This window comes from Canis lupus, chromosome 7, assembly GCF_003254725.2.
Source record: "Canis lupus dingo isolate Sandy chromosome 7, ASM325472v2, whole genome shotgun sequence".
Lineage (NCBI taxonomy): Eukaryota > Metazoa > Chordata > Mammalia > Carnivora > Canidae > Canis > Canis lupus.
This window is the reverse complement of record NC_064249.1, coordinates 75665783-75690860: the sequence shown is the minus strand read 5'-3', so window position 1 is coordinate 75690860 and position 25078 is coordinate 75665783. Positions and strand designations below refer to the sequence as shown.

The 25078-nt window shown below is 35.1% G+C and overlaps 1 protein-coding gene and 1 long non-coding RNA gene across 9 annotated transcripts in view; one reads left to right on the top strand and one right to left on the bottom strand.

Moving 5' to 3' along the window:
- The window catches only part of LOC112648071 (uncharacterized), a 47342-nt gene that overhangs the window by 12005 nt on the left and 10259 nt on the right, over positions 1-25078 (top strand). The window lies entirely within an intron of this gene.
- VAPA (VAMP associated protein A) overlaps positions 1711-25078 on the bottom strand; it is a 44972-nt gene continuing 21604 nt past the window's right edge. For 5 of the 7 annotated variants that reach the window (XM_025429530.3, XM_049112942.1, XM_049112940.1 and 2 more), the window contains 5 exons: positions 21162-21265; positions 20600-20680; positions 10535-10669; positions 5875-6048; positions 1711-2494 (listed from right to left, as the gene is read on the bottom strand). In XM_025429530.3, the coding sequence (XP_025285315.1) occupies positions 2336-2494; positions 5875-6048; positions 10535-10669; positions 20600-20680; positions 21162-21265 (653 nt within the window). In that variant the 3' untranslated portion in view covers positions 1711-2335. The remainder of the gene's footprint in view (positions 2495-5874; positions 6049-10534; positions 10670-20599; positions 20681-21161; positions 21266-25078) is intronic. The other 2 variants (XM_025429532.3, XM_025429531.3) reach the window with 1 other exon arrangement.

Here is a 25078-nt window from a genome sequence, read left to right as displayed (position 1 = left end):
GATACTGCCCAGACTACAATCTACCCCAAAACCAACATTTGCATAATGCATTTTATAAAATGCCTATCTAAAAATACATTGTATTTCATAATATTTATTACCAATATGGGGTGGGGAGGGAGATTTCTAACCTAAATACTAAAACCAAACATACATGAGACTATTCAACAGCAGCCTGCAATACAATCTTAGGATATGAAATTTCACATACATTTATTAAATAGCATCTTATGCTCATAATTTCAGTCATTTCAAATTAGGTCAAATTTTTTTTCTACAAAGTTTTCAGAAAAGACACTAAAGCTAGAGTCAGGAGAGCAGATATATTAGTTCCAGCTCTGCCTCTACCTACCTGTGAGACACAAGTTCCCTTAGTTCTTGGAAAGGCCTCAGATTCCCCAACTATAAAACAAAGGGGCTGAATTAAATGAGTTCTAAGGAGCATTCCCATAAAACGGGATTTTGCTAAATTTTTGAGAACTAAAAATTTTTTTTTAACTGTAGCTATGAAAGATCAAGCTTGATACTTATCACCAATAGTGCTGATTATATAGAGAGCTTTAAGCCAAGGAATTACTGATTCTTCATTTATGGGACAAAATGCAAGACATTTTTTCAGCATGCTTTCCCAGTTATCAGAAAGGGAGGGAAATTTTACAATGACTGTAAAACGTTGGAACAACAGTGGAAACATTACCTGTAGTAGCATGCTAGTAATGGATAGGCATTACTTGTTTGTTTTTAGTAACTTTTGCACACAAGCAAGAGGTTTTATAAGATACCATAGAGCACAATGACACAATACATTTGACCTGACAAAATCAAAACATACTCAAAATGAAAAGGCAACCAAAATACTTTAGGGAATATTTCACTCAATTATAATGTATACAGAGACCTGGGCCTAACATACTTCACTGCACCACATCAAGTCTCAAGGACTAGTTTCCCTTTCAGAAAGAAGTGCATCTTTTACAAAACTAACACCTATTTTCAGGAATCAAGAGTCACTTTTATTAGACTGCACTCACTAGAAAAACTGAATAAATTGTCTCTGGTTCCAAACTTTTCTATGCTAGTACAAGTAAAATAAATGAAGACACAAGATTAACTGCAAGAAAGGATCAGACCTAAAATTCATATTTATACTGAAAATGTGTTTCACATTAACAGGTAGATTTGCAAAGGATAAAGTCATTTTCCAAAAAGAAAATTCCCAAGGCTTGCTTAGTAATTCCAAATTTCCATTATAGAAATTTACTTTGAATGTCAGACTGGACAGGAAAAACACCTACTTTTAACTATTATTATGAGATGTTTTAAAATAGAGGAGTTATTAGGCTGGTTAAAAAGCACTGGACTAGAAGCAAGGAGAATTAGTCTTGAGAAGTTACTAGAAGAACCTGTTAAGAATGGGTAAAACAAATGAAACAGAGCATACAAGGCATACATATAAACAGACTAAAATTATAGTCTCTTTATTCTCATGGGATTTCTTTATATAATCTTGAAGACAAACTGTGATCTTCCAAATTACCAAAAGTAGCCTGAAATGTTATCAATCCCTTTCCTTAATAGAATGAGGACTTTTAACTACAAATACTGTAATATCTGAAAGGGTTTCAATGCAAGATAAAATTATGCATCATAAATTTCAAATTACCATGGACTTTGTGTATCCCCGCCTAATGACACGACACACAAACAAGCTATCGAGCAAGATCTGTTAACAGTTTTATTTTTTTTTTATGTTAAATACCATGGTACCATGGGACAGGATTGTAAGGATGAAAAACTCAGTCAACAACTGCCTCACAAGGGATAAGAAAAATTCTGCCATGATATTAGCAAAGGTAAAGGAGAAAATTTACACTGTAAGAGGCACCATTTCCCCACAGAATACCTCTTGGCATTTCCTGAATGAGTGGGATTATTAGCAATCTAAATAAATCATATTTCAAGAGGTAACAGCAACAGATAAAATTTAAAGGGATTATTAAAATAACATTTACAAGACTCTGAACAATTCTTGAACTCTTATTAAAACCACAAAGAAAGAACAATTCTTTATTTATGAATTTCATAAAGGACTGAATGTGCAACTGACATCTGCTAGTGATGATCTGGTAATATACAATTTGTCCAGGAGCCGAACAGTTTGTTTTATTGTGTTTTCTAACCGTAAGAGATCATTAAAGGCAAAGCCTATATGACGCTGTACACAAAAAAAAAAAAAAAAAAAAGTCACCGTGGGCCATACTACCAATGAAATGGTAGGTAAACAAATCTTTTTCTGGTCAAGAGAAAAAAAAAATAGCACTCTGCATGCTTTACTCTACAAGATGAACTTCCCTAGAAAGAACCCGATGAAAATGGCTGCAATTACGACAAGAAGGGAAGGAAGAGGACTGGCGACATTATCTCTGAAGGATGCAGCTGAGGTTGATCCAGGTTTATCCGAATGTGCTACCTTTCTGAGCCTTAAGCCTTCATCCTGAAAAAAATATATGCACAAAGAGGTTTTAAAAACAAATACGCATACAGTAAAACTGCCAAGCTACAGATCTATAGCCAGAAAGCAGATTAGTGTGCATGTGGCTGAGATGGGATCAAGGATTAACTGCTAACCAGCATTAAGACAACCTTCTAGGGTGATGGAAACATCCTAACACTGGAGTCTTGTAATGGTGGCATAACTCTGTAAATTTGCTAAAAATAACTGAATCGTACACTCACAGTGGGCATCTTAATGGAATATAAATGATTCCTCAATAATGTCGATTTTAAAAACTAGAGCTGAAAATTTACTCCTAAAAAATTGAAAAGCAGGTATAACTATATTTATACAACAGGAAAAAAAACTCCACTAAAATATGTTAATAAAAGTGCATGCACTTTTTCCATGGTGGCCCGCAGTATTTTTATACTGGTTACCAAAGACCACCACGAACAAAGCTGTGGTCTAACAGGTTTGACACACTGCAGCCAGGGCACCCACACAGCAGAGGCACTGGGAGTAGCTGGCCAAAGGAAAAGACAGGCATTTTATAGGATTTGCAGGAAGGGGGAATTTCAGGATAAAATTTAAATAGCAAGTGTTTCGTTAAGCTCAAAGCAGAAGGTATATGTGTAGAAGGGTCAGCACTGAGTCTTGATCGCAAAGGAAACACCAAAATCCTGCTTCCTCGGAAACGACAAACTACAGCAGCTATGGAATGTTATATACAGAACTCACCTACCCCCCTACCCCCCCCTACTGGAGGCATGCCCCTAGACTGGAAAGGATGGCTGGGCTTCTGTGTGTCAAAGTGACTCAGATCCTCTAGATAAGAAGGGCTGCTTGGTTCTTACTGGTATGATTCCACACAGCAAAGTTTTGGACAGTATGATTTTAGGGAACAAGGTTTCTCAGTAAGAAAGCAGTAATCACTCAAAATAGGAAGTTGTTAAGACACTTTACCAGCCACTGTGTGACCCTGGGAAAAATACGGATACCTGTTACCTAGGCAACTGGCTTTATCTGTGTCCATCATCCCAACCAGATGAATGACAGGGCAGACTGCTACTTCCTTACTTAGTGCAAGCTCATTTTTATTTTCTCACTTTGATTCCTCTAACATGCTCCGTAACACCAAATGAAAAAGTCCACCTCAGGTCATACTGTTTTATTTGCAATTACTACATTCTCTGAGGGTTTGTAGGGTTTTTTAGTCTTTGTTCATTAGTCCTACATGAAGAGAACACAGATTCTCAATCCCTTCAAGAACTTTAAAAAACCGGGATCCCTGGGTGGCTCAGCGGTTTAACGCCTGCCTTTGACCCAGGGCGTGATCCTGGAGTCCCAGGATCGAGTCCCACATCAGGCTCCCTGCATGGAGCCTGCTTCTCCCTCTGCCTGTGTCTCTGCCTCTCTCTCTCTCTGTCTGTGTCTCTCATGAATAAATAAAATAAAAAATTAAAAAAAAAAAAAAAAAAGAACTTTAAAAAACCCTCCTAGTGATTCTGATTTACTAGGTCTGGGGAGGACCTGGTATTTTTTAAAAGCTCACTAGGAGACTGAGATGCACAGCCTGGCTTAAGAACCACAGGACTAGAGGAATAAAAAGAACATATTATGATGGGCCTTATGTATGAAATGTTATTAAAGGGCCTGAAACGGATTCTATAAGCCAGTGATCTTCAAGGTTCTTTTATCTTTTAAACAGCAGAACACTTTTGCAAATAACATCTCCTACAAACAGCCAATGAAGGGGAGAGACCAGCATCCAAATCTCACCTTCCTCCCTGTGCACTCTTCCCACCCCTGCCCTACTTATGTCATTCCTACCATTTCCACTTCTACTCTCCTCTTTGCCAAGAGACAAACTGGCTTTTTGAACAAAAAAAGTACGGAGCATGCTAAGGAGCACACCTTTCATCAAAGAATAGAACTATGCCATGGAAGTCATGACAGATAAAGTAAGAGTAACAACAACATCCTTAAAAATCTATGATGTGTGGATAGGTGTGAAATGAAACTAGTTTTTCCACTATCCTAAGAGGCGCTGGGGGCCCCTGAGGAGTACTGTGAAACAGAAAGAGACAATTATTTCAGCACAGATCAATCCAAGATACTGTGCCTCTGATTCACAGTATATACAGTTCCTATATACATTAACAGATGAAAGAATCAAATGTAAATTAAGTCACTTAATTTAGCTTATTTACTTATGTACATTTTTATATCATCTACTTTGATACAAAAAGTTCCAAAACCTAAAATGGCAATTTAAAGGTATTCACATCTTGAAATAAGGTACTTGTCAAAGGCAAATTATTAATACACTCTGCATATATTCAAATTAGTTCTCATTCACCCGTTCATCCATTTATTCATTCGAATATATGAATGACTACTATATGCATGTGCTATGAATGCAAAGATGAATGAACACAGGTCCTTGCTCCCAAAGAGCTAGCGCCCACTGGAGGGAGAAAAACCTTTAACAAACAGGTACAGTGAGATGACGAAGGTTTCATGGAAACAAAGGAGATAGCATTCCAAAACCATACTTCTTTGCTTCTGGGAGGAGAGATTCCTAGAAAAAGTTATACTGAAAAGATGACAAGAACCAAGTACCAAAAGAGAACCATGCATGCGTGAATGTGCTTTTAAGGGTAGGAATGTGATTTCAGGGTGATCCAATCAGAAGAAGGAATTCAAGCTAAAGTAAAAAAGAGATCACTGACAGAGAGGCATCTTCAGGGTACTGTAGTCCAACACTGTCCAATATAAATATAAGCTTCAAATGTGAGCCACCTACATACTTTTAAATTTCTAATAGCACATTAAGACGGTAAAAAGAAAATAATAAAATTAATTTTAATAATAAAACTCAATCCAATATAACCAAAATATTACTTCAGTATGTAACAATACAAAAAAAAAGATTTTTTTTTTGGTACTAAGTCTAAGAAATCAATGAGTTATCATACTCACAACACATCTCACTTCAAACTAACCACATTGCAAGTGCTCAACAGCCACATACATCCCTACTATATACGGGACAGCACCATTTCAAGCAATTCATATGACCAGGGCATCAAATGTGAAGGATGTTACAAACAAGAGAGGAAGCCAGCAATGCCACAGGCCAGATCACAAATAACTAGGGCACCTACTAGGAAAGGAACTTGCAAGCAATGAGAAGCCTTGGTAAAACTATGAAAAGAGGCAAGAGTGGGGAGCAAAGGCTAAGACATAATCAAATTGGGGAAAAAGAGAAAGAACTGACCAAGGATAAATTTAAAAACTGATGGATAACGTGGCCTAATAATATTCACATATCCTAAGCTTTCATTTAAATTAACTTATTTTCAAAAACAACTTACTCTCAGATGTCGGTTTTCTTCTGATAGTTTCATCATTTCTCCCTGAAGTCTTTTACATTCTTCCATGAGTTTCCTTGTTTCAGTATCGTTGAGTGAAACACTATGTGGTTTTGGCATGGGTCCATCTTGCTTAGAGGCATTCAGTGGAACAGTTTTGCTAGGTTCCAGATCATTCTGTATTATAAAGATAGTGACACTTTTTTAACTGACCAAAACTCCTTACAGATTTTTAACAAATGCAAATTGAAACTCCATACCTTTTCCAAAAAAAAAAAAATCACTTAAATGGAAATTTTTAAGGTTGTGATTTAGTTAATCAGAATTTTTTAAAATACCAAAGGTTACAGTCATTCATGAACAATTTTAGGACTAAATGAATAAAGGTCAGCAGTAACAGAAGTCAAAATAAGCAGCCCACTCCCTCCTCTACTCCCAAAACCCTTCACACTTACCTCCACCACAGCACTTATCATATATCATAATAACGTATTTTTGATGTTCTTTCCTATAATACTTCAAAGACTGGGAGAGCAAGAGTCATTTCTTTTTGTATTTACCCCTAAACCCAGCACTTTGGCCAAGAGTAGTTATTCAATGTAAGTATGCTGAATGACTGACGCCAACCAAAATCCAAATATGAAGGTCATTTTCGGTACTCTGATTCTGCAATTCAAATGAGATTCTGAAGGGTAGGGGTGATATTATCATAATAATTCCAATGAAATAAGGAGACCACCTAAGAAAAACACTTAAAGAAAACCTAACTTCTATTAGTGGGAAAAAATAACAAGGATATAAACACAGAAGGGAAGATAATGAACACAAACTATATCATGGTTTAAAAAAAAGAGAAGGGAGTTAATCCCATGCTCTTAAACTCAAACATAAATTAATTCTTTCAAATTATTACTGACACTGTACACTTTAATTAATGAAATTCAATATGGAATCATAGTAGTACTTAAGACACGTTTAAAACTATAAGCTCTAAAACTGTGATTCTTACCAACACTCATCCAATATAGACAAATATCTAGAGCAGTGTCTAAGTGTCCCAGGGCCTGTGGTCTAAAGTTCTTCAATATCCTTTACCCTAATGTCATCTATACTATCACATACACCATTACAGTTTAGTGCAACAAGTCATCTTTTTAACTAAAATTTTACTTGCTAGAAATCTAATGTCAGATGTTTTTTAAAAGTGCCTTATTCAGATATAACTTCTAACAAAAACATTTCCAAAATCAACTTTATGAAATTCCACAATACTCAATAATAAGATTGAATTATAGATTGATTACACATCTACCACACCATCCCAAGTCCCAAATTTATATTAAGTTTGTATTAGTTCAAGGGGCAAACTATTATTTCTTATGAAGGGAATGTGATTTGATCACTATGCCTAAACTCATGTAAAACCATATGTTAATATGCCTACACTCATGGAAAACCAATAATGTTATAGTAAGGTTCTAATGTACACTATGTATTTGACTGTTAACATGCAGATTTTTCCATTTTTCTTCAGAAGCTTCTCAGCTGTGAATGAAGGGTTTTTAAGAAACCTACTTCCGATTTCATCCTCTTTTACAATACAAAAAGAGTTTCCCCCTCTTGCTAGCTTTCTTCTTCTTCACCTTATCTTCCCCTGTCCCGACCAAGTCCATCTCTATTAGTAAAAATCTATTCCAGATATATATTGCTCTCCACCAATAATATTTCTTAATCCTCCTCTTAACAGTAATTAAAATTCATTTCAAAATGATTTTTCAAGTGTGCTCCAATTCTAACCTAGAAGAAGTCCAAATTGAGAAAAAAAAAGCAGCTCACTGCCTTCCTCTATAAAGATGAAAGCAACAGTCAACAATTTGGCAACTAAGGAATCTTCAGGTTCTGATTAAGAATTGGGAAAAAGGGCAGCCCCAGTGGCACAGCGGTTTAGTGCCGCCTGCAGCCCAGGGTGTGATCCTGGAGACCCTGGATCGAGTCCCATGTCAGGCTCTCTGCGTGGAGCCTGCTTCTCCCTCTGCTTGTGTCTCTGCCTCTCTCTCTCTCTCTGTCTCTGCATGAATATGCAGATGAATAAAAAAAAAAAAAAAGAATTGGGAAAAAAATATACAAGAGAGTTGACTAAAAAATTAAGAAGAGATACATGAAGCCAACAAGTGAAGAGAAAAAAATTAAAGTGAGGAATCATCAAACTCTTCACAACTGGGTTTTTATTTTTAAATTAATTCTTGAAATTCCAGAAAATCTATAATTATGAGAGGGAGGGAGAGGAAACTACTAATCTCATCAATGCAACCCAACTATTATTTATGTATTATCTTTCAGTATTTTCTCCTATACACATTTTATAAAACCAGCATACACTGTAACACTTTTATCTTTATTTATATGTACATCTTTTCATCATTTTAAGTGACACAATATTTCATTAAATACTCTTTGTCTAAGTAAAATTACTTAAACAGCTCACTCTTTTTAGACATTTGATGAGTAGCTTCCCACTCTTTGGAATTTTAAATAACATGTCAACGAGTATCTTCTTATGGTTGGCAGAATCAGATTTTTCACTGAAATTTTTCTTAATGTTATTTTATCAGAGGAAAATAAATGTCATAAACAATTTGTGGAGCACAAACATAAAGGCTAGATGCAAAAGACACAGTGAGGCTTAAAAACACATTTCAATAGTGAATCAAGTAAGACATGAAACAAGTTACTTGGGAGTACACTTCTGCCAAGTATTATTGAGGCCCCCTACAGACCAGTCAACATACCTAGCGAATGCAATCTAATCTGTGTATATTTAAAGTATAAGCATAAATAACCTAACTTAACTGGAGATTAAAAAGGGGGAGTTAAGCAGAAGGACTGGTTCATATAGTAACCATGTGAAGAGCCTGTTGAAAACACTAAGGCTGCTTTGACTTTAAATATATACTCCCATTCAGGAGTCCCATTAGTGATGTTTGGCTCCAAGAAAACAGCTCATTCCTTGAGAGTTGCCTCAGACTGGTCCAGGAAGAGGAGACTAGTTCTGAGAACCATGAAACAAGCAAACTAGAGGGATTCAACATGCTGTGACTCTTAGGAAACTGATAAATAGTAACATTATATTAACATTATATATAATACTGCAACTAGAATAAAAGGGAAGGTCAAGGCCATGATATCAATTAAGACAAGAAAATATGCCACATTTTGTACATATTCCACTACTTTATATTATTTACCCTAACTGCAATAATCCCTTTCCATCCATGAGATGAACTTACTTCTGTATTCCTTTTTAATAACCTTCAGAATTTCAATTCCAACATTCTAAATTAACCCTATTAGGGATAATTAGAAAAAAAGAGCAAGGGATTGGAAACAAAAGGGGCAAGGCAAAGTATTAAGGCAAAGCAAGTTTTTTTGCAAATAAAGGCTTGAGAAGGACAAATCTTGAGCTAAAGAATGTATATATGAAGCTACATTCCTGTGACTATTATGAGTAAGGGATGTAAATGAATATAAAATGGGAGGGGGAGGGAAACCTGGCAGACTCAGGGGAGAATATAACAACTCTTGGATCTTAGGGTTGTGGGATCAAGCCCCACACTGGATGTAGAGATTACTTAGAAATAAAATCTCCCAAGAAAATTATTTAATGTCTATAAAGGGAATTAAGATTAAAACTAAGAGCTATGGCATAAAATTTTTAAAGGCATAATTAAGGCCTTGACCTGAGAAGAGATAGTATTTGAAAAACAAGGTTACTGGAGACTTATTATCATCCTAAAAAATCAATTTACTATTTCTGTAGAATCATGATTCCCAGAAATAATTAAAATCACAAAATCAAAAAAGTTTTAGACATTCAGATAAAGGATCAAATTTTTTTAAGCCTTAGTGTACATATTCTTTGCAAAGCCAAAATCAAAGTATAAGCAACCTGTTCAAACTATGGGGTTCCTGAAGTTTCTAACAAGCAAAAAATGGTAAAAGGAATCATACAACAACCACAATAACAACCCAAAAGTCACCATTATCTTATTGACATGCTGTCACCTTGAGTGAATGTTAAGTACACATGTACACATCTCTCTCTCTCTCTCTCTCTCTCTCTCACACACACACACACACACAAAAGTTCAACTATGACCTAAGATCCTTAGAGTTTAACCACAAATTCTCCAACCTTGGGGCACTGTAAATAACTAACAATGGTTACCATTATTTGCATTTGATAATAAAACAAAATAATTTCATCTTTTTTTATTATATTAACAAATACTTGCCTGGAGATCAATGTTTGCCAGCTCCTACCTTTACTGCTGTATCTGCTAGTCTATTCAAATAAGCTCCTAAATCCTTTTTCAGAGAATGCTCCCAAAATCTCAATGACAGAAAAATTTATTCCAACTTCATAACAACGTTCATACTTATATTTGTCCTGCTCACTTCTGAGATTTTATTAAGTGTTCAACTTGTTTTTTTAGAATAGAGAATAGTTTCCGTGCATGATTTTTAAGTGATATGTGGTTCTACTGAAAATTTCAATTCTATCTACTTCACATAATACACTCATAATACCAAGTGCTAAGTAACTACATTAAGGTAACCAGTAACACTAGTAAACTCCTATAGCTGTTGGCTCCCTAAAACAAACCTTCTGCTTCTCCTGTTTGAATACATTGAGTCCCCTGGGATCATTCTTCGTATTATAACTGCCAGGTGTTGGAACTGTGTTGTTGATGCTGCTCATTGAAGCGACAGCCGGAGCAGTCCCTGGTGGAGTTATACCCTGAGGTGGCATGGGAAACATATTCTCAGATTCACATCAAACTGATTTCTCCGCATGGTACTAGGAACAACTAACACAGAAATCATTAGGCTCTAAAATATTAACATTTTATTCAATAAAAGTGTATTATATAAAGGAGGTAACACTAATAACTATGTTAAAGCAGAAAGTACAAAAGTTTCTGTAGCTTTTTATATTATTTCCCAAAATTAGTTATGATCATTTTGCATTATGCTAATTAAATGTATAAATCTTATTAAATTCATGCTAGCCTCATGTTGTCCTAAAATGAACACCTTCTAATTTTGCAGCTCTTAAATTTTGTTGCTAATCAATGCTTGTCAATATCTGAAAAACAAGCACTTCATATTTTCTTACCTTTGTAAACACTCAACCTGAACAATTTTTAAGTTAAATGAATTCTTTCCTAGAGGTTCCAAAACTACAGTATTTTATAAACCTCTTTTGTACTCAACAACACCCACCCTCAAACAAACACACGCATAAGCATGCACACATACACACATGCCCCTCTCCCAAGACCAATAAACAAACTTAAAGATGTATATAACATTCTAGTATGTCATTATCTCCATAGTTCTCTATTTTCTCAAATTCCTTTAATACAGGTGAAGAAAATAGGATACCAAAAAGTTGAAACACACTCTGAAACAATACTGAGTGATATTTGGGTCACTCACTGTACACAACTGTGAGAACCCCATCTCAATAAATAATGCACTGTCCCTAAGTTCTTTGTCTCAACACAAAACAATGTATATTTAATCATAAAATGTTTTTGTATATGTAAGATCACTGAAATTTCTTGTTCTTGACAACCCATCAGTCTTCATTAAGATAAACTGATATTTTTTTCCTAGAAAATATGTCATTAGCATGTTAGATGGAGGGCATAAATGAAATGCGATACATTAAAGAAATGTAGAAAATTTCAAGTAGAACTGGCAGCCTCAAAATAAACTGAAATTTTTTTAACTGAACACAAAGAACAGGTGATAAAACATCATAAAATAACAAGCTCATTAAAACCACATTCAATCCTGAAAAAAAAAAAGAACACTACCACTAAATAGATATAATACAGTTGATAATAACTAGAAAGAGCGAATAATTCCAATAACCCAACCCTACAGAATATAACGTAGTCAACACTTTAGTATCATCTGCCTCCACCTATCAACAACCCAGGGAACATGCTGAATGGCACTTGTTTTACTAATGCTGAACACAATTCAAGACTCCATGAGCCATTAATTTACTGAAATACAGGGTGACCACAAATTTTAGTATGCTTAAGAACAGTATTAGTTAATGCTTGCTGCCTGGAATAATTATTGATAGTACCTTCATTTGTAAAATAAAAGGGTTTCTGGAATCCTAGGTCACTCCATCTAAGATGCAAATCAAAGAATTATTTCCCCAAAAAATGCCCACTCTAACAATCGTTCAAAGTAAATTGTTTTGCCAAAAAAAAATCGTTTCTTTAAATTATAAAAATTTTAAAAACAAGAACTCAACCACTATACTTCTAAAGCTGGTACCTTTTTTTACCCTAGAAGACAACGACAAAATTTCAATCATTTGTTTATATATTCAGTATCAAGGTCCTGAAAAACCTAAAGAAATCAACAAAATAATAACATATCCTTTTCCACTGTTCTTAAGAACATATAAATGCCTAAAAACTAACAGCATACCTAAAAAGATCCAGATCCTCAAAAAGTATGATACATTTAGTTAATGTAATTAAATTAAACACCTATCTACTTCTTTTTGGGGCAAGATGGGTGAGGAGAACCTGGGGAGCAAGAGTGAGAGAACAGGATGGGGTGGTTAACTTAAATAAGATATACTGAATCAACACCATAAAGTTTAAGACCTCCTTATCTACACCAACTTCAAGAAGAAAGCATCAAGAACTCTGAAACCTGTCTTCTGCTTTGAATACTAACCAAATTCTTCTAAGTTGACTACTAAAGATCAGAGATTCTAGTGATCGACTCTTTTTTTTTTTTAAGATTTTATTTATTTATTCATGGGGGGGGTGGGGTGGCGCAGAGACACAGGCAGAGGGAGAAGCAGGCTCCATGCAGGGAAAATATTCCATGTTCATGGATTGAAAGAATTAATATTGTGAAAATGTCAATGCTACCTAGGGCAATTTACACATTTAATGCAATCCCTATCAAAATACCATGGACTTTCTTCAGAGAGCTGGAACAAATTATCTTAAGATTTGTGTGGAATGAGAAAAGACCCCGAATAGCCAGGGGAATATTAAAAAAGAAAACCATAGCTGGGGGCATCACAATGCCAGATTTCAGGTTGTACTACAAACAAAGCTGTGGTCATCAAGACAGTGTGGTACTGGCACAAAAGCAGACCCATAGATCAATGGAACAGACAGAACAGAGAATCCAGAAGTGGACCCTCAACTTTATGGTCAACAAACATTTGACAAAGGAGGAAAGACTATCCACTGGAAAAAAGTCTCTTCAATAAATGCTACTGGGAAAATTGGACATCCACATGCAGAAGAATGAAACTGAACCATTCTCTTACACCATACACAAAGATAAACTCAAAATGGATCAAAGATCTAAATGTGAGACACGATTCCATCAAAATCCTAGAGGAGAACACAGGCAACACCCTTTTTTAACTTGGCCACAGTAACTTCTTGCAAGATACATCCATGAAGGCAAGAGAAACAAAAGCAAAAATGACGGACACCGAGGCTCCTTCCACAGTTTGGCTATTGTGGACATTGCTGCTATAGGGGTGGGGGTGACTGGGTGACAGGCACTGAGGTGGGCACTTGACGGGATGAGCACTGGGTGTTATTCTATATGTTGGCAAACTGAACACCAATAAAAAATAAATTTATAAAAAGCAAAAATGAACTATTGGGACTTCATCAAAATAAGAAGCTTTTGCACAGCAAAAGAAACAGTCAACAAAACTAAAAGACAACCTACAGAATGGGAGAGGATATTTGCAAATGACATATCAGATAAAGGGCTAGTATCCAAGATCTGTAAAGAACTTATTAAACTCAACACCCAAGAAACAAACAATCCAATCATGAAATGGGCAAAAGGCATGAACAGAAATCTCACAGAGGAAGACATAGACATGGCCAACATGCACATGAGAAAATGCTCCGCATCACTTGCCATCAGGGAAATACAAAACCACAATGAGATACCACCTCACACCAGTGAGAATGGGGAAAATTAACAAGGCAGGAAACCACAAATGTTAGAGAGGATGTGAAGAAAGGGAAACCCCCTCTTGCTCTGTTGGTGGGAATGTGAACTGGTGCAGCCACTCTGGAAAACTGTGTGGAGGTTCCTCAAAGAGTTAAAAATAGATCTGCCCTATGACCTAGCAATTGCACTGCTGGGGATTTACCCCAAAGATACAGATGCAGCGAAACACCGGGACACCTGCACCCCGATGTTTACAGCAGCAATGTCCACAATAGCCAAACTGTGGAAGGAGCCTCGGTGTCCATCGAAAGATGAATGGATAAAGAACATGTGGTATATGTATACAATGGAATGTTACTCAACCATTAGAAACGACAAATACCCACCATTTGCTTCAACGTGGATGGAACTGGAGGGTATTATGCTGAGTGAAATAAATCAATCGGAGAAGGACAAACATTAGATGGTCTCATTCATTTGGGGAATATAAAAAATAGTGAAAGGGAATAAAGGGGAAAGGAGAAAAAATGAGTGGAAATATCAGAAAGGGAGACTGAACATGAGAGACTCCTAACTCTGGGAAACGAACAAGGGGTGGTGGAAGGGGAGGTGGGCGGAGGGTGGGGGTGACTGGGTGATGGGCACTGAGGGGGGCACTTGATGGGATGAGCACTGGGTGTTATATGTTGGCAAATTGAACTCCAATAAAAAAAATTTTTTTTTAATCTGTATGTCAGAATTCAGCTCCCTATAGAATTTTATCAGTTTGTCATAAACTAACAAACTAAGCCATTAAACCATTCCATAAAATTTTAATTTCCTAACAGGCGACCTTCACACTAAGCTGAAAATAAACATACAGAAAAAGGATGTTAAGTAATTTTGTAACTTTATCTATGGATCCTAGAAAGAAACCAATATGTCAAAGATACTAAGGTTTATAAACAGTTTTATCAACTTCATCTGTAGACCATACTGAACTGGAAATGGCAAAATACAATTACCAACAGGGTATTATTACCACATTAATAAAAAGTACTATAAATATGTACTATATGTATTTATATATTTTTATTTATGTATATTTACAAATACGTATGTATTTACATATATAAAAGGTTTTATCTTTGTTAAGGATAGTTATTATAGTAAATAAACAAAAACTTTATATTTTGTACCCTAATAAACACTTCAGATTTGGATACTTTGAGGCTTCCTATTTTCCACAAAAGATGAGAAGCAACATTAAACAGATGACAGAAAAAGTCACATATCAACTCTGACAGAACTGGGTGTGTGCCAGGCTGTACTCAATTTAAGTATATTTCTCAATGATGAAGATTTCTTGTAGCCATCTGCAGATTAATGGCACAAGAATGCATTTAAGCAGTAATAACCAGTGTTTCCCAAAGCATATTTTACAGAACACCAGATATTCCACGAGAATTTAATTATACTACATTAAGTATAGAAGAAATTCTGAGTTGAAATATATTTCCTTTATTCAGGGCCTTTAATATGCATATTTGCAATGCGTTTACAGGACACACAGTACACTTGTAGCATTTTTTCAAATTCATTTGACTACAGAACCCTTCCAACCCAATATACTTTGGGAAATACTGCCTTATAAAAACACAACTGTGTTTCAGCTCATCTTTTTAAAACATACATATTAAGCAACTAAGGGCACCCCTAGGCTGTAAATAGTATAGGTACAATTTTTTTTTTTGAACATTTGAATTACATGAATTTGAAATACTGACATGTTAAAGTATTAAAAGTTTTATTATATGTGCACAACTTGAAATGTGAATTCCAAATACTTCAAAAATATCCATCAAAGAATCATAATGACAAGGCTAGTGAGTCATCTAAGTCACTATATTGCAACAGCACTTCAGATGGTTCAATGGGTACCTGTCCATTCTTCACAGGGTCAGTGCTGGATTTTATACACTTTAACTTATCCAACATCTTCAAGAACATAAACCCAACTATAAAATATAATCACTATCGTAAGAAATAAAAGGATACACATCATCCTATGTGCTGCTGACATGATTTTACCATTAAAATTTTATCATTTGAAGAAGTGTCTTCAAATGACAATCAGGTATCCATTCTAATTTTGGCAAAAAGAATGATCCCAGAGAAATTGTGACAAAACTAAAAATCACTGTTTTACCCCAGCGCTCAGGCTATGGTCCTCAAATACCATCTCCTACTGAAAAACTCCAGAGCTTCTTGAAGAACTGAATGATTCCAGGTCTGGCCTGGAAATATCTTACCATATTAGATACCAAGAAAATTCCCAAAGACTACCACAGTAAAAAGATTCAGGAACCAACCTGAGGAGCCTATTCGTCACTATGAACACCAATACTGGTAATAACTGAACGGGGTTTATACTCAAATATGTTTAAGTCCGTGAGTTTATAACAATGTGAATGAGGGTAGAAAGAAAGGGAGGAAGATTGGTTGACTACAGTCATATCCCAGGGATGTTTGTGACCAAGTCATTTTTTGAAAACTGTAACTAAAGAGAAAGGCATTTATCCTGCCTTTATAAATCCTACCACTGAATAAATAACCAGATGTTAGAGGAGTCCAATTTCTAAGCAAATATTAAAACTAATAAAATGAAGTAAAATGACAAGATAACATTATGCAATCCTAAAATAATTAATGAATCTAAATTATACCTTCTCACATTTGGCCTTATGGATGTTTTGGGCCAGATAATTCTTTATTGTGAATTGTCTTGTCTTGTGCACTGCCAGGGCTGAGCAGCATTCCTGGTCTCTACCAACTAGATGCCTTCAGGATCCCTCCCTCAAAGCTGTCACAACCAAAAATGCCTCCAGACATTGACAAATGTACCCTTAGGAGCAAAAATACCCTAGTTGATAATGCACTCACTCACACATTGCATACCAAAGGTCACTAACTTCACAAAAAAAACAACCTGATATTATATATTGAGAGAATATATCACCACCCACAAAGCAGTCTTGCCTCTCCCTAAATCAAAACCTTACCAAACCTCTAGACCCAATTTTAGGATATACCAGAACAAGAAAAGTTTTATGACACCACAAGGATGTAATCAGCAAAATCCAGTCTATAGGGAAAAGTCTATAGGACAAAGTTAGTCTCTTTAATAATTAATTGGGAGGGGGAAAAACCAGAGAGAATCTATGGATGAAAAGATTCAGGAAACATATCATACAACAAGCAGTATGTGGACTTTATTCTGATCTCAGTTCAATCAAATTGAAAAAAAATTTTAAATGGCATTTGTGAGACAAATTCCAATCTGCCTGAATAGTTTGGTACTAACAATATTACAACAAGCTTTTAAAAGCTTGTTGGCGAGAATGTGGAGAAAAGGGAACCCTCTTACACTGCTGGTGGCAATGCAAGCTGGTGCAGCCACTCTGGAAAACAGTATGGAGGTTCCTCAAAATGTTAAAAATAGAACTACCCTATGATCCAGCAATTGCACTGCTACATATTTACCCCAAAGATACAAATGTAGTGATCCAAAGGGGCACCTGCACTCCAACGTTTATAACAGCAATGTCCACAAAACCAAACAGTTGCAAGAGTCCAGATATCTATTGATATAATGAATAAAGATGTGGTGTATATATATATATATATATTTTCATACACACACACAATGGAGTATTACTCAGCCATCCAAGTGAAATCTTTCCATTTGCAATGACATGGATGGAACTAGATAGAGGGTATTATGCTAAGCAAAATAAGTCAATCAGAAAAAAAAAACAATTTTTATATGATTTCACTCCTATGTGGAATTTAAGAAACAAAACAGAGGAATATAGAAGAAGGGAGAGGAAAATAAAGACAAAATCAGAGAGGGAGACAAACCAAGAGAGACTCTTAATCATAGGAGACAAACTAAGGGTCGCTGGAGAGGAGTGGAGGAGGGTGGGTAATGGGCATTAAGGAGGGTGCTTGATGTAATGAGCATGAGTGTTATACAACTGATGAATCACTGAACTCTACCTCTGAAACTGATAATACACTCTATGTTAGTTGAATATAAATTAAAAAATAAACTAAAATAAAGGCTTAATGATAGTATTGTCATTAAATTCTTTTTTCCTTTTTTCAAAGTTCTTCTCTTTGAGTGGTATATATCAAAACAGTTCCAGATAAAATTATATTACATCTGGGATTTGCCTTAAAACAGTATGTGGGAAGTTCTTCCAAATAAAATGTTTTAAAAATCATTAACACTTACTCCTTACCATTTAATTAGGTAGTAACTGCACCACAAGCCCATATAGTTCGATTAGCAGAAATATATTCTTTAGCTAGTTCATCTAGGCTCAGAATCAGACAGGCTCTGAGTACTTTGGAATTATACTGAACAGAATTTGGGTTACTAATAATACCTGCTCTGAAAAGTTCCAGGGCCAAACTATTTCTGCTCATGCTCCATGATATGGGACTACAGAAACTCCATTCAGTATTTATTCAAGGCCTTTAGCAGACCCAAAACCGCTTTCTTGGATTACTATGTATACTTGGCTACTCTCCTCTATGGGGTGCTTAAAATGCCTAAGCCAACTACCATAGCTATATCGTTTCCATCAACTTCTGGATCCATTTTTTACTCTTAATCAACAATATCAAATACTTGGGTTCCAGCCCTTTTCAGACTATAATCTCAAATTGCTGTATAGAGTAAAATATTAGTCCAGATGAAAGACAGTCAGCTCTAAATATGTTTATTCAAGAATTGTAAAAGATGACATAAAACTCTTAAGCAAGAAAACATCCAGATGTGTTTCTACTCAATTTTACTCCAGGAATATATCTGAAGAAAATGAAAACACTACACCACAGATATCTGCATCCCCATGTTCACTGCAGCACTGTTTACAATAACCAAGACATGGAAACAGACTAAGTGGCCACTGACCAATGAATGAATACAGAAGTTGTCATGTGTGACATATATATATATAAAGAAAATGGAAAATTATTCAGCCACAAAGAAAAAGGAGATCCTGCCATCTGTGACAATATGAATAGGCCTCAAGGGCACTATGCTAAGTGAAATAAGTTAGAGAAAGACAAATACTGTATGATCTCACTTATCTGCGAAATCTAAAAAAACAAACACAAACCTATGGAAAAAGAGATCAGATTGTGGTTACCAGAGGCAGGGGACAAGGATTTGGAGGAACTGGCTGAAGGTGGTGAAAAGATATATTACTTCCAATTATGAGACAAATTAGGTCCTGGGGATATAATGTACAGCATGACACAATACCTAACACAGGTGTATGGTATTATCTGAACGTTCAGACAGTAAACCCGAGAGTTCTCATCATAAGGAAAAAAACATATTTTTCATTTTTTTGTATCTAAATGGTATTAATGGATGCTAACTAAACTTATGCTAGTCATTTTACACTATATGTATTTTAAACCATTACAGTGTACATCTTGAACTTCTACAGTGCTGCATGTTAACTATATCTCAATAAAACTGGGGAAAAATATATATATAATTAGTTGACCAAGACAACATGTGCTTACATATTCTCGGTTCCAATAATAGCTAGGCAAGCTATTGGCTTTCTGGCAGTATAGGCAAAAGAAAAAGTAAACTCTAAATGAGAAGCACCAACATGCCCATGAACCCTCACTTTCCAATAAGGATATATGTATTCATATTTTATGTTTGGCAAATATCTCCATCCCTTTAAAAGGGCATTATTAAAAAACACAATAAATAATTTGGCTGACACTTATTTACCATTGAGGGACTCTATTTATCAGCTTATCCTAAAAGAGTAACAGTGTAATTGAACCCATGTATTTATCTAATCTGTTAATTTACTTTTCAATTGGGCAAATGGCTTCCAGTCAACATAACAGTCATGCCAGACTATAATCTAACTGTACACAACATCTCTATTTAATATATTATTAAATATATTTAATTTTTAAAATTATTTTATATATTAAGTCACTAAAAGAAAAAACCTATTTAACTTTTTCAGGTCCCTCCTATATAAACCATAGAAAAAGACTAAAATCTGCATTTCAAAAGAGAATAGAGAAAGTGACTACAACTCATTCTATACATTCACAACTTTCTAAACTACACATATATTCCTCAGTCCTCCACACTGTATTTGCATCATGCTAATCAAAAAGCAACATAAAAATTATTTTCTAAGAAATAAAATCAGATGGATTTTTGACCAAAATCAGCAGTGAACAAAATACCTGGGAATAGCCTGAGAATAAACTGCTTGTCCATGTAAATTAAATCTTTTTATTCCCAGACTGCCGGTATACAGTTGTCAAAAACTGGTTTATGCCTATTATTTAATTATATTTATGCATATGTGTCTTATTCTAAAGAACTTGAAATTATTTTAAAGTGGCAAAAATTTGGGAAAGTTAAGATATTTTCTTCTCCGTCATGAAGATTGTATACCTAACAGTATTTTATTCTTGAATGGACTAAATGTTCTAAAACGAAAAAATGCATATACAATTTTTTTAAACTTAAATAAGCACTAAGCCTTATAATGTAGAAAAACATCATCACACAACCCAAAAAGGCCAAAATCAGAAGAAAAATCAATCTCAAAGTAAGTAAGAACTTAACAGCTTCCAATCTTCTCATTTTCCTACTTACCAATTTATCATTTTCATTGGGCATTTCAAATACACATCTCAATTTAGAATCCATTAATTCATCGGGTTTTGCCTCTTTCCACTAAAAACAAAGAAAATAAACATGAGACACAGAAAGTAGGATTGTGACAAACAGGTTTAATACCTCAAGAGACAACTAATAGGTTTCACCTTAAGGAATAAGAGTAGCTGTTTGGAGCAGGGGTGGAGTCTGTGACTGAGAGGAAATGAATGCAGTACTCTGTCCGGATCACCCTGCCACTGTTATCTGGCAATACCATAGAACTTTTTATATAATCCTAAAGAACCCTACTATCCCCATTTGCTAAATAAATCACACTAACATCTCTAGAGACTGGAGGACTTTCTTCCTAGTAATAGCATTTCAAACTCTAAGAAATACTATTTCAAAATTCTTTCATTCTTGAAATTAAATCAGGATTATCTATAACAGATTCATAAATTTTTTTAAATTAAAACATTAGCTTTCGCAAATAACTATATAAAACCCACAGTTTAAACAACATCCCCTAAAATAAACTCTGTTCCACTTCTATACTTACCACAGCTTCCATATCTGAAGTGTTTGGTGGAGCAAAAATTGTCTGTACCATAAACTTGTGTTTACTCTTCTCATTGGGATCATAGTCAAAAGGCTGTAGCATTACTAAGTAAGAAGAAAGATACATTATTTTGTGTCTTCTGCATTTGCTTGCTTATCTTTCCTATTCTTATCCACTAATATGCAAATTAAAAAAAAAAAAAACGAGGAAGGGTTCAAGAAACCTAATACTGGATCGTTTACACAAGGATCCAGAATTAATTTTTTAGTTTCCAGCTATTTTAACAATCCACAAATTAAAGCTATTAAAAAAATAAATATAAATTTATGATTGTCCCCTCTTAATTTAGGTTTGGGAAAATTTTCAAAATGTTGCGAACATTAACTATTATAATACCTGTAAAGTCAGATTAAAATCTAGTAAATTGTCTATTGAAACTACTTATAAATAATATAAGGCTTCATTTGGTATTTAGTGATATCTTTTAGAATTAGACAACAGTTGGGATACCTAAAGGAGAAATTAAAAGTTAACTTCAAAACTCATTACTATATCTTAGTGTTCTAATAAAACTAATTTTTCAAAAATAGATTTTAAATAAACACCTATTCAAGACATGTATCTATCTGTTTAAATCTGATTTTAAGAAAACAAAGTATACAAGGAAAGGTAAACTCTCATCATTTTCAGTAATTTTCTAGCATCCTAATAATTATATTCAAATTTTTCTAAGCACTCAAGGTTTTCAGTAACCTTTAAGAAAATCTTTAGAGGCTCCTTGTAATTAGAAGTGATGTGAAATTTTGTAATATAAATTTAATAATAGACTATAAGAACAAATCTACAGTTAAGCAATATATGTACATGGCATCATGTAAATTATTCTCCTGCTCACATGTAAATTACTTCTAAAATATATCTTCTATATATGTAGTCAAAACCTTCAAAAAGACAAACACAATTAAGCAAATAGAGAAATACCAATTACATAAGAAAATTATATTTCCGGGGCGCCTGGTGGCTCAGTGGTTGAGTGTCTACCTTTGGCTCAGGTCATGATTCAGGGGTCCTGGGATCAATTCCCACATAGGGGAATTCTGCCCCTACCTATGTTTCTGCCTCTCTTTCTGTGTCTGTCATGAATGAATAAATAAAATCTCTAAATAATTAAAAAAAAAAAAAGAAAAAAAGAAAATTGTATTTCCAAGGTGTATCTGAGATGTCCATTAACTCCCATCAAGGCTAAAAAATTTTTTAAAGGGACAAATACACAGCAGAAAAAAACGCACAGGATAAATGCCTCAGAATCCAGTAAAGCACAGTAAATGTCCATTAATGCCCTTCACTGAGCAATCACTGTAGACTCATCACTAGGATTTGAATAAAAAGAAAACTTAAAACATAGTTGTGACTTTATGACAGTTTTACTGTAAGCCACTGCAGACATGTAACAAAAATTAAACAATCTTAAAAAGATCTATAAATATCAAATTGAAAGAATCCATAAAACTAAGTGCTAAAGAGAGAAAGGAAAAAAAGAAATGAGTATGTAGTACAGAGAGTCACTGAAGGAAAAGTTGCTAAAGGAAGGAAGTACAGTATGAGTGGCTCCTTAAAAAGAAAAGGTAATACACTAGAAATTGAGCTAAATTCTAATTGGAGAAGAATCTGAGGGCACTCTATGTAAACAGTAACTAGAATATGGCTGGAGTTTTTAATACAGCCAGGTGCTCAACACAAGGGGTTTATGGAAGATGAAGTGTTCTGAAAAGTACAAGTTGACCCCTAAACAACAGAGGGACTTGGTGTGCCAATCTCCCACACAGTTGAAAATCTGCATATAACTTTGGCTCCCCCAAAACCTAAGTACTAACTTAAGCCTACTGCTGACCAGAAGCCTTACCAATAACATAAACTGTGGATTAATACGTATTTTCTATGCTGTATTATGTATTGTATTTTTATAATGAAGCTAAAGAAAATGTTATTAAGAAAATCATAAGGGGGCACCCAACCCAGGTGGCTCAGTCAGATGTGTGTCCAACTCTTGATTTTGGTTCAGGTGTGATCTCAGGGTACTACTATCAAGCCCCACGTTGGGCTCCAGGCTCAGTGGGAGTCTTCTTCTCTCCAGGCTCATACACATGGCTCTCTCTCAAATAAATAAAATCTTTTTAAAAAAGTCATAAAAGAGTGGCGCCTGGCTGGGTCAGCTGGATGAGCATCCAGCTCCAGCATGATCTTGGGGTCCTGAGATTAAGCCCTGACTTGGGCTCTGTGCTCAGTGGGGAGTCTGCTTGAAATTCTCCCTCTCCTCCTCCCCTGCTCAGGTGCTCTCTCTCAAATATATGAAAGAAAGAAAGAAAGAAAAGAAAGGAAAGAAAGGAAAGAAAGGAAAGAAAGGAAAGAAAGGAAAGAAAGGAAAGAAAGGAAAGAAAGGAAAGAAAGGAAAGAAAGGAAAGAAAGGAAAGAAAGGAAAGAAAGGAAAGAAAGGAAAGAAAGGAAAGAAAGGAAAGAAAGGAAAGAAAGGAAAGAAAGAAAGGAAAGAAAGGAAAGAAAGGAAAGAAAGAAAGAAAGAAAGAAAGAAAGAAAGAAAGAAAGAAAGAAAGAAAGAAAGAAAGAAAAAAGAAAAAAGGAGGAGAGCCTGGGTGGCTCCATCAGTTAAGCATCTGCCTTCAGCTCAGGTCATAATCCCAGGGTTCTGGGATCAAGCCCCATGTTGGGCTCCCTGCTCAGTAAGGAGTCTCCTTCTCCCTCTCTCTCTGCCCCTCCCCCCTGTACTCTCTCTCTCAAATAAATAAAATCTTTAAAAAGTAAAAAAATAAAAATAAATTTTAAAAATCATCAGATTTTTAAAATTACATACATTTACAATACCGTACTGTCTTTATCAAAAAAAAAAAAAAAACCCTGCATGTAAGTAGATCTGCGCAATTCAAATTTTTCTTAAGATATACAATAAAACTTCAGCAATCTAGAAACCTCAAAGAAAAAGTAATTCTGAATAGTTTTACAGATTCCTAAGGATAAAACTAGATGTACCAAAAAACTACTTTTAAACACATGGATAGAAATAATTCTATCTTCTTCCAACTTAGCTAAAAGACTTAAAGATTTAGAGACCAACTTCCAGAATGAATGCATGTACTCACTGCTTTATCTTCTTTCCCATCCATCTTTCCCATGAACTTGGACAAACACAAACTCTATGGTAAGTGCTTCACTGCCTTTGTAGTAAAGTTCTGCTTCTAAGTACCCTTCATGAGCTTGCTGTAAGGCCCTCCTCCCTCTTTGTAAAATCTGGTGTTTTTAATCTGCTGTGGATTTAAAAACCAGGAAACTGATACAGAATTAGTATCTTAGGAATATTACCAGGATCACTCAGGTATGTTTGTATGTTTTGTTTTGTTTTTAAACATATACATGGCTAGGCCATGCCCCTAGAGATTCTGAGCTAGGAGGGGTCCCATGTGTGCTCCTGCTCCACCTGTTATCACCACACACTTTCCTATCAGATGGATTTCACAACATACAGTGAATGGGAGGCAAGAACTACTGCTAGAAAGTAAGAGTAAATGGTCTCTGCATTAAGCCTAAAAGGTTCTCCTCCCATAATTAAGATATATTCTCATACTTGCTTCCTATTTCTCACCTATGTCAGATATAATTGTTAAAGAGCATTGCCTTGGGAAGTCTGACAGAAGAAAGGAAGTTTATAGAGGGTATTAACTACGGCACCAGCACAGACCCCACAGCAAGAGTAAGCAATCCATATGTGGAGAGAACCAAGTATACTCTCTGGATTACAAGTAAACACAAAAGGGAGACATAAAACTAAACTTTGACATTTACAATGACAGGCAGAAACACTCATCTAATTTGATATAATCAGCAAAAAAGAGGCACTGTACATTTTT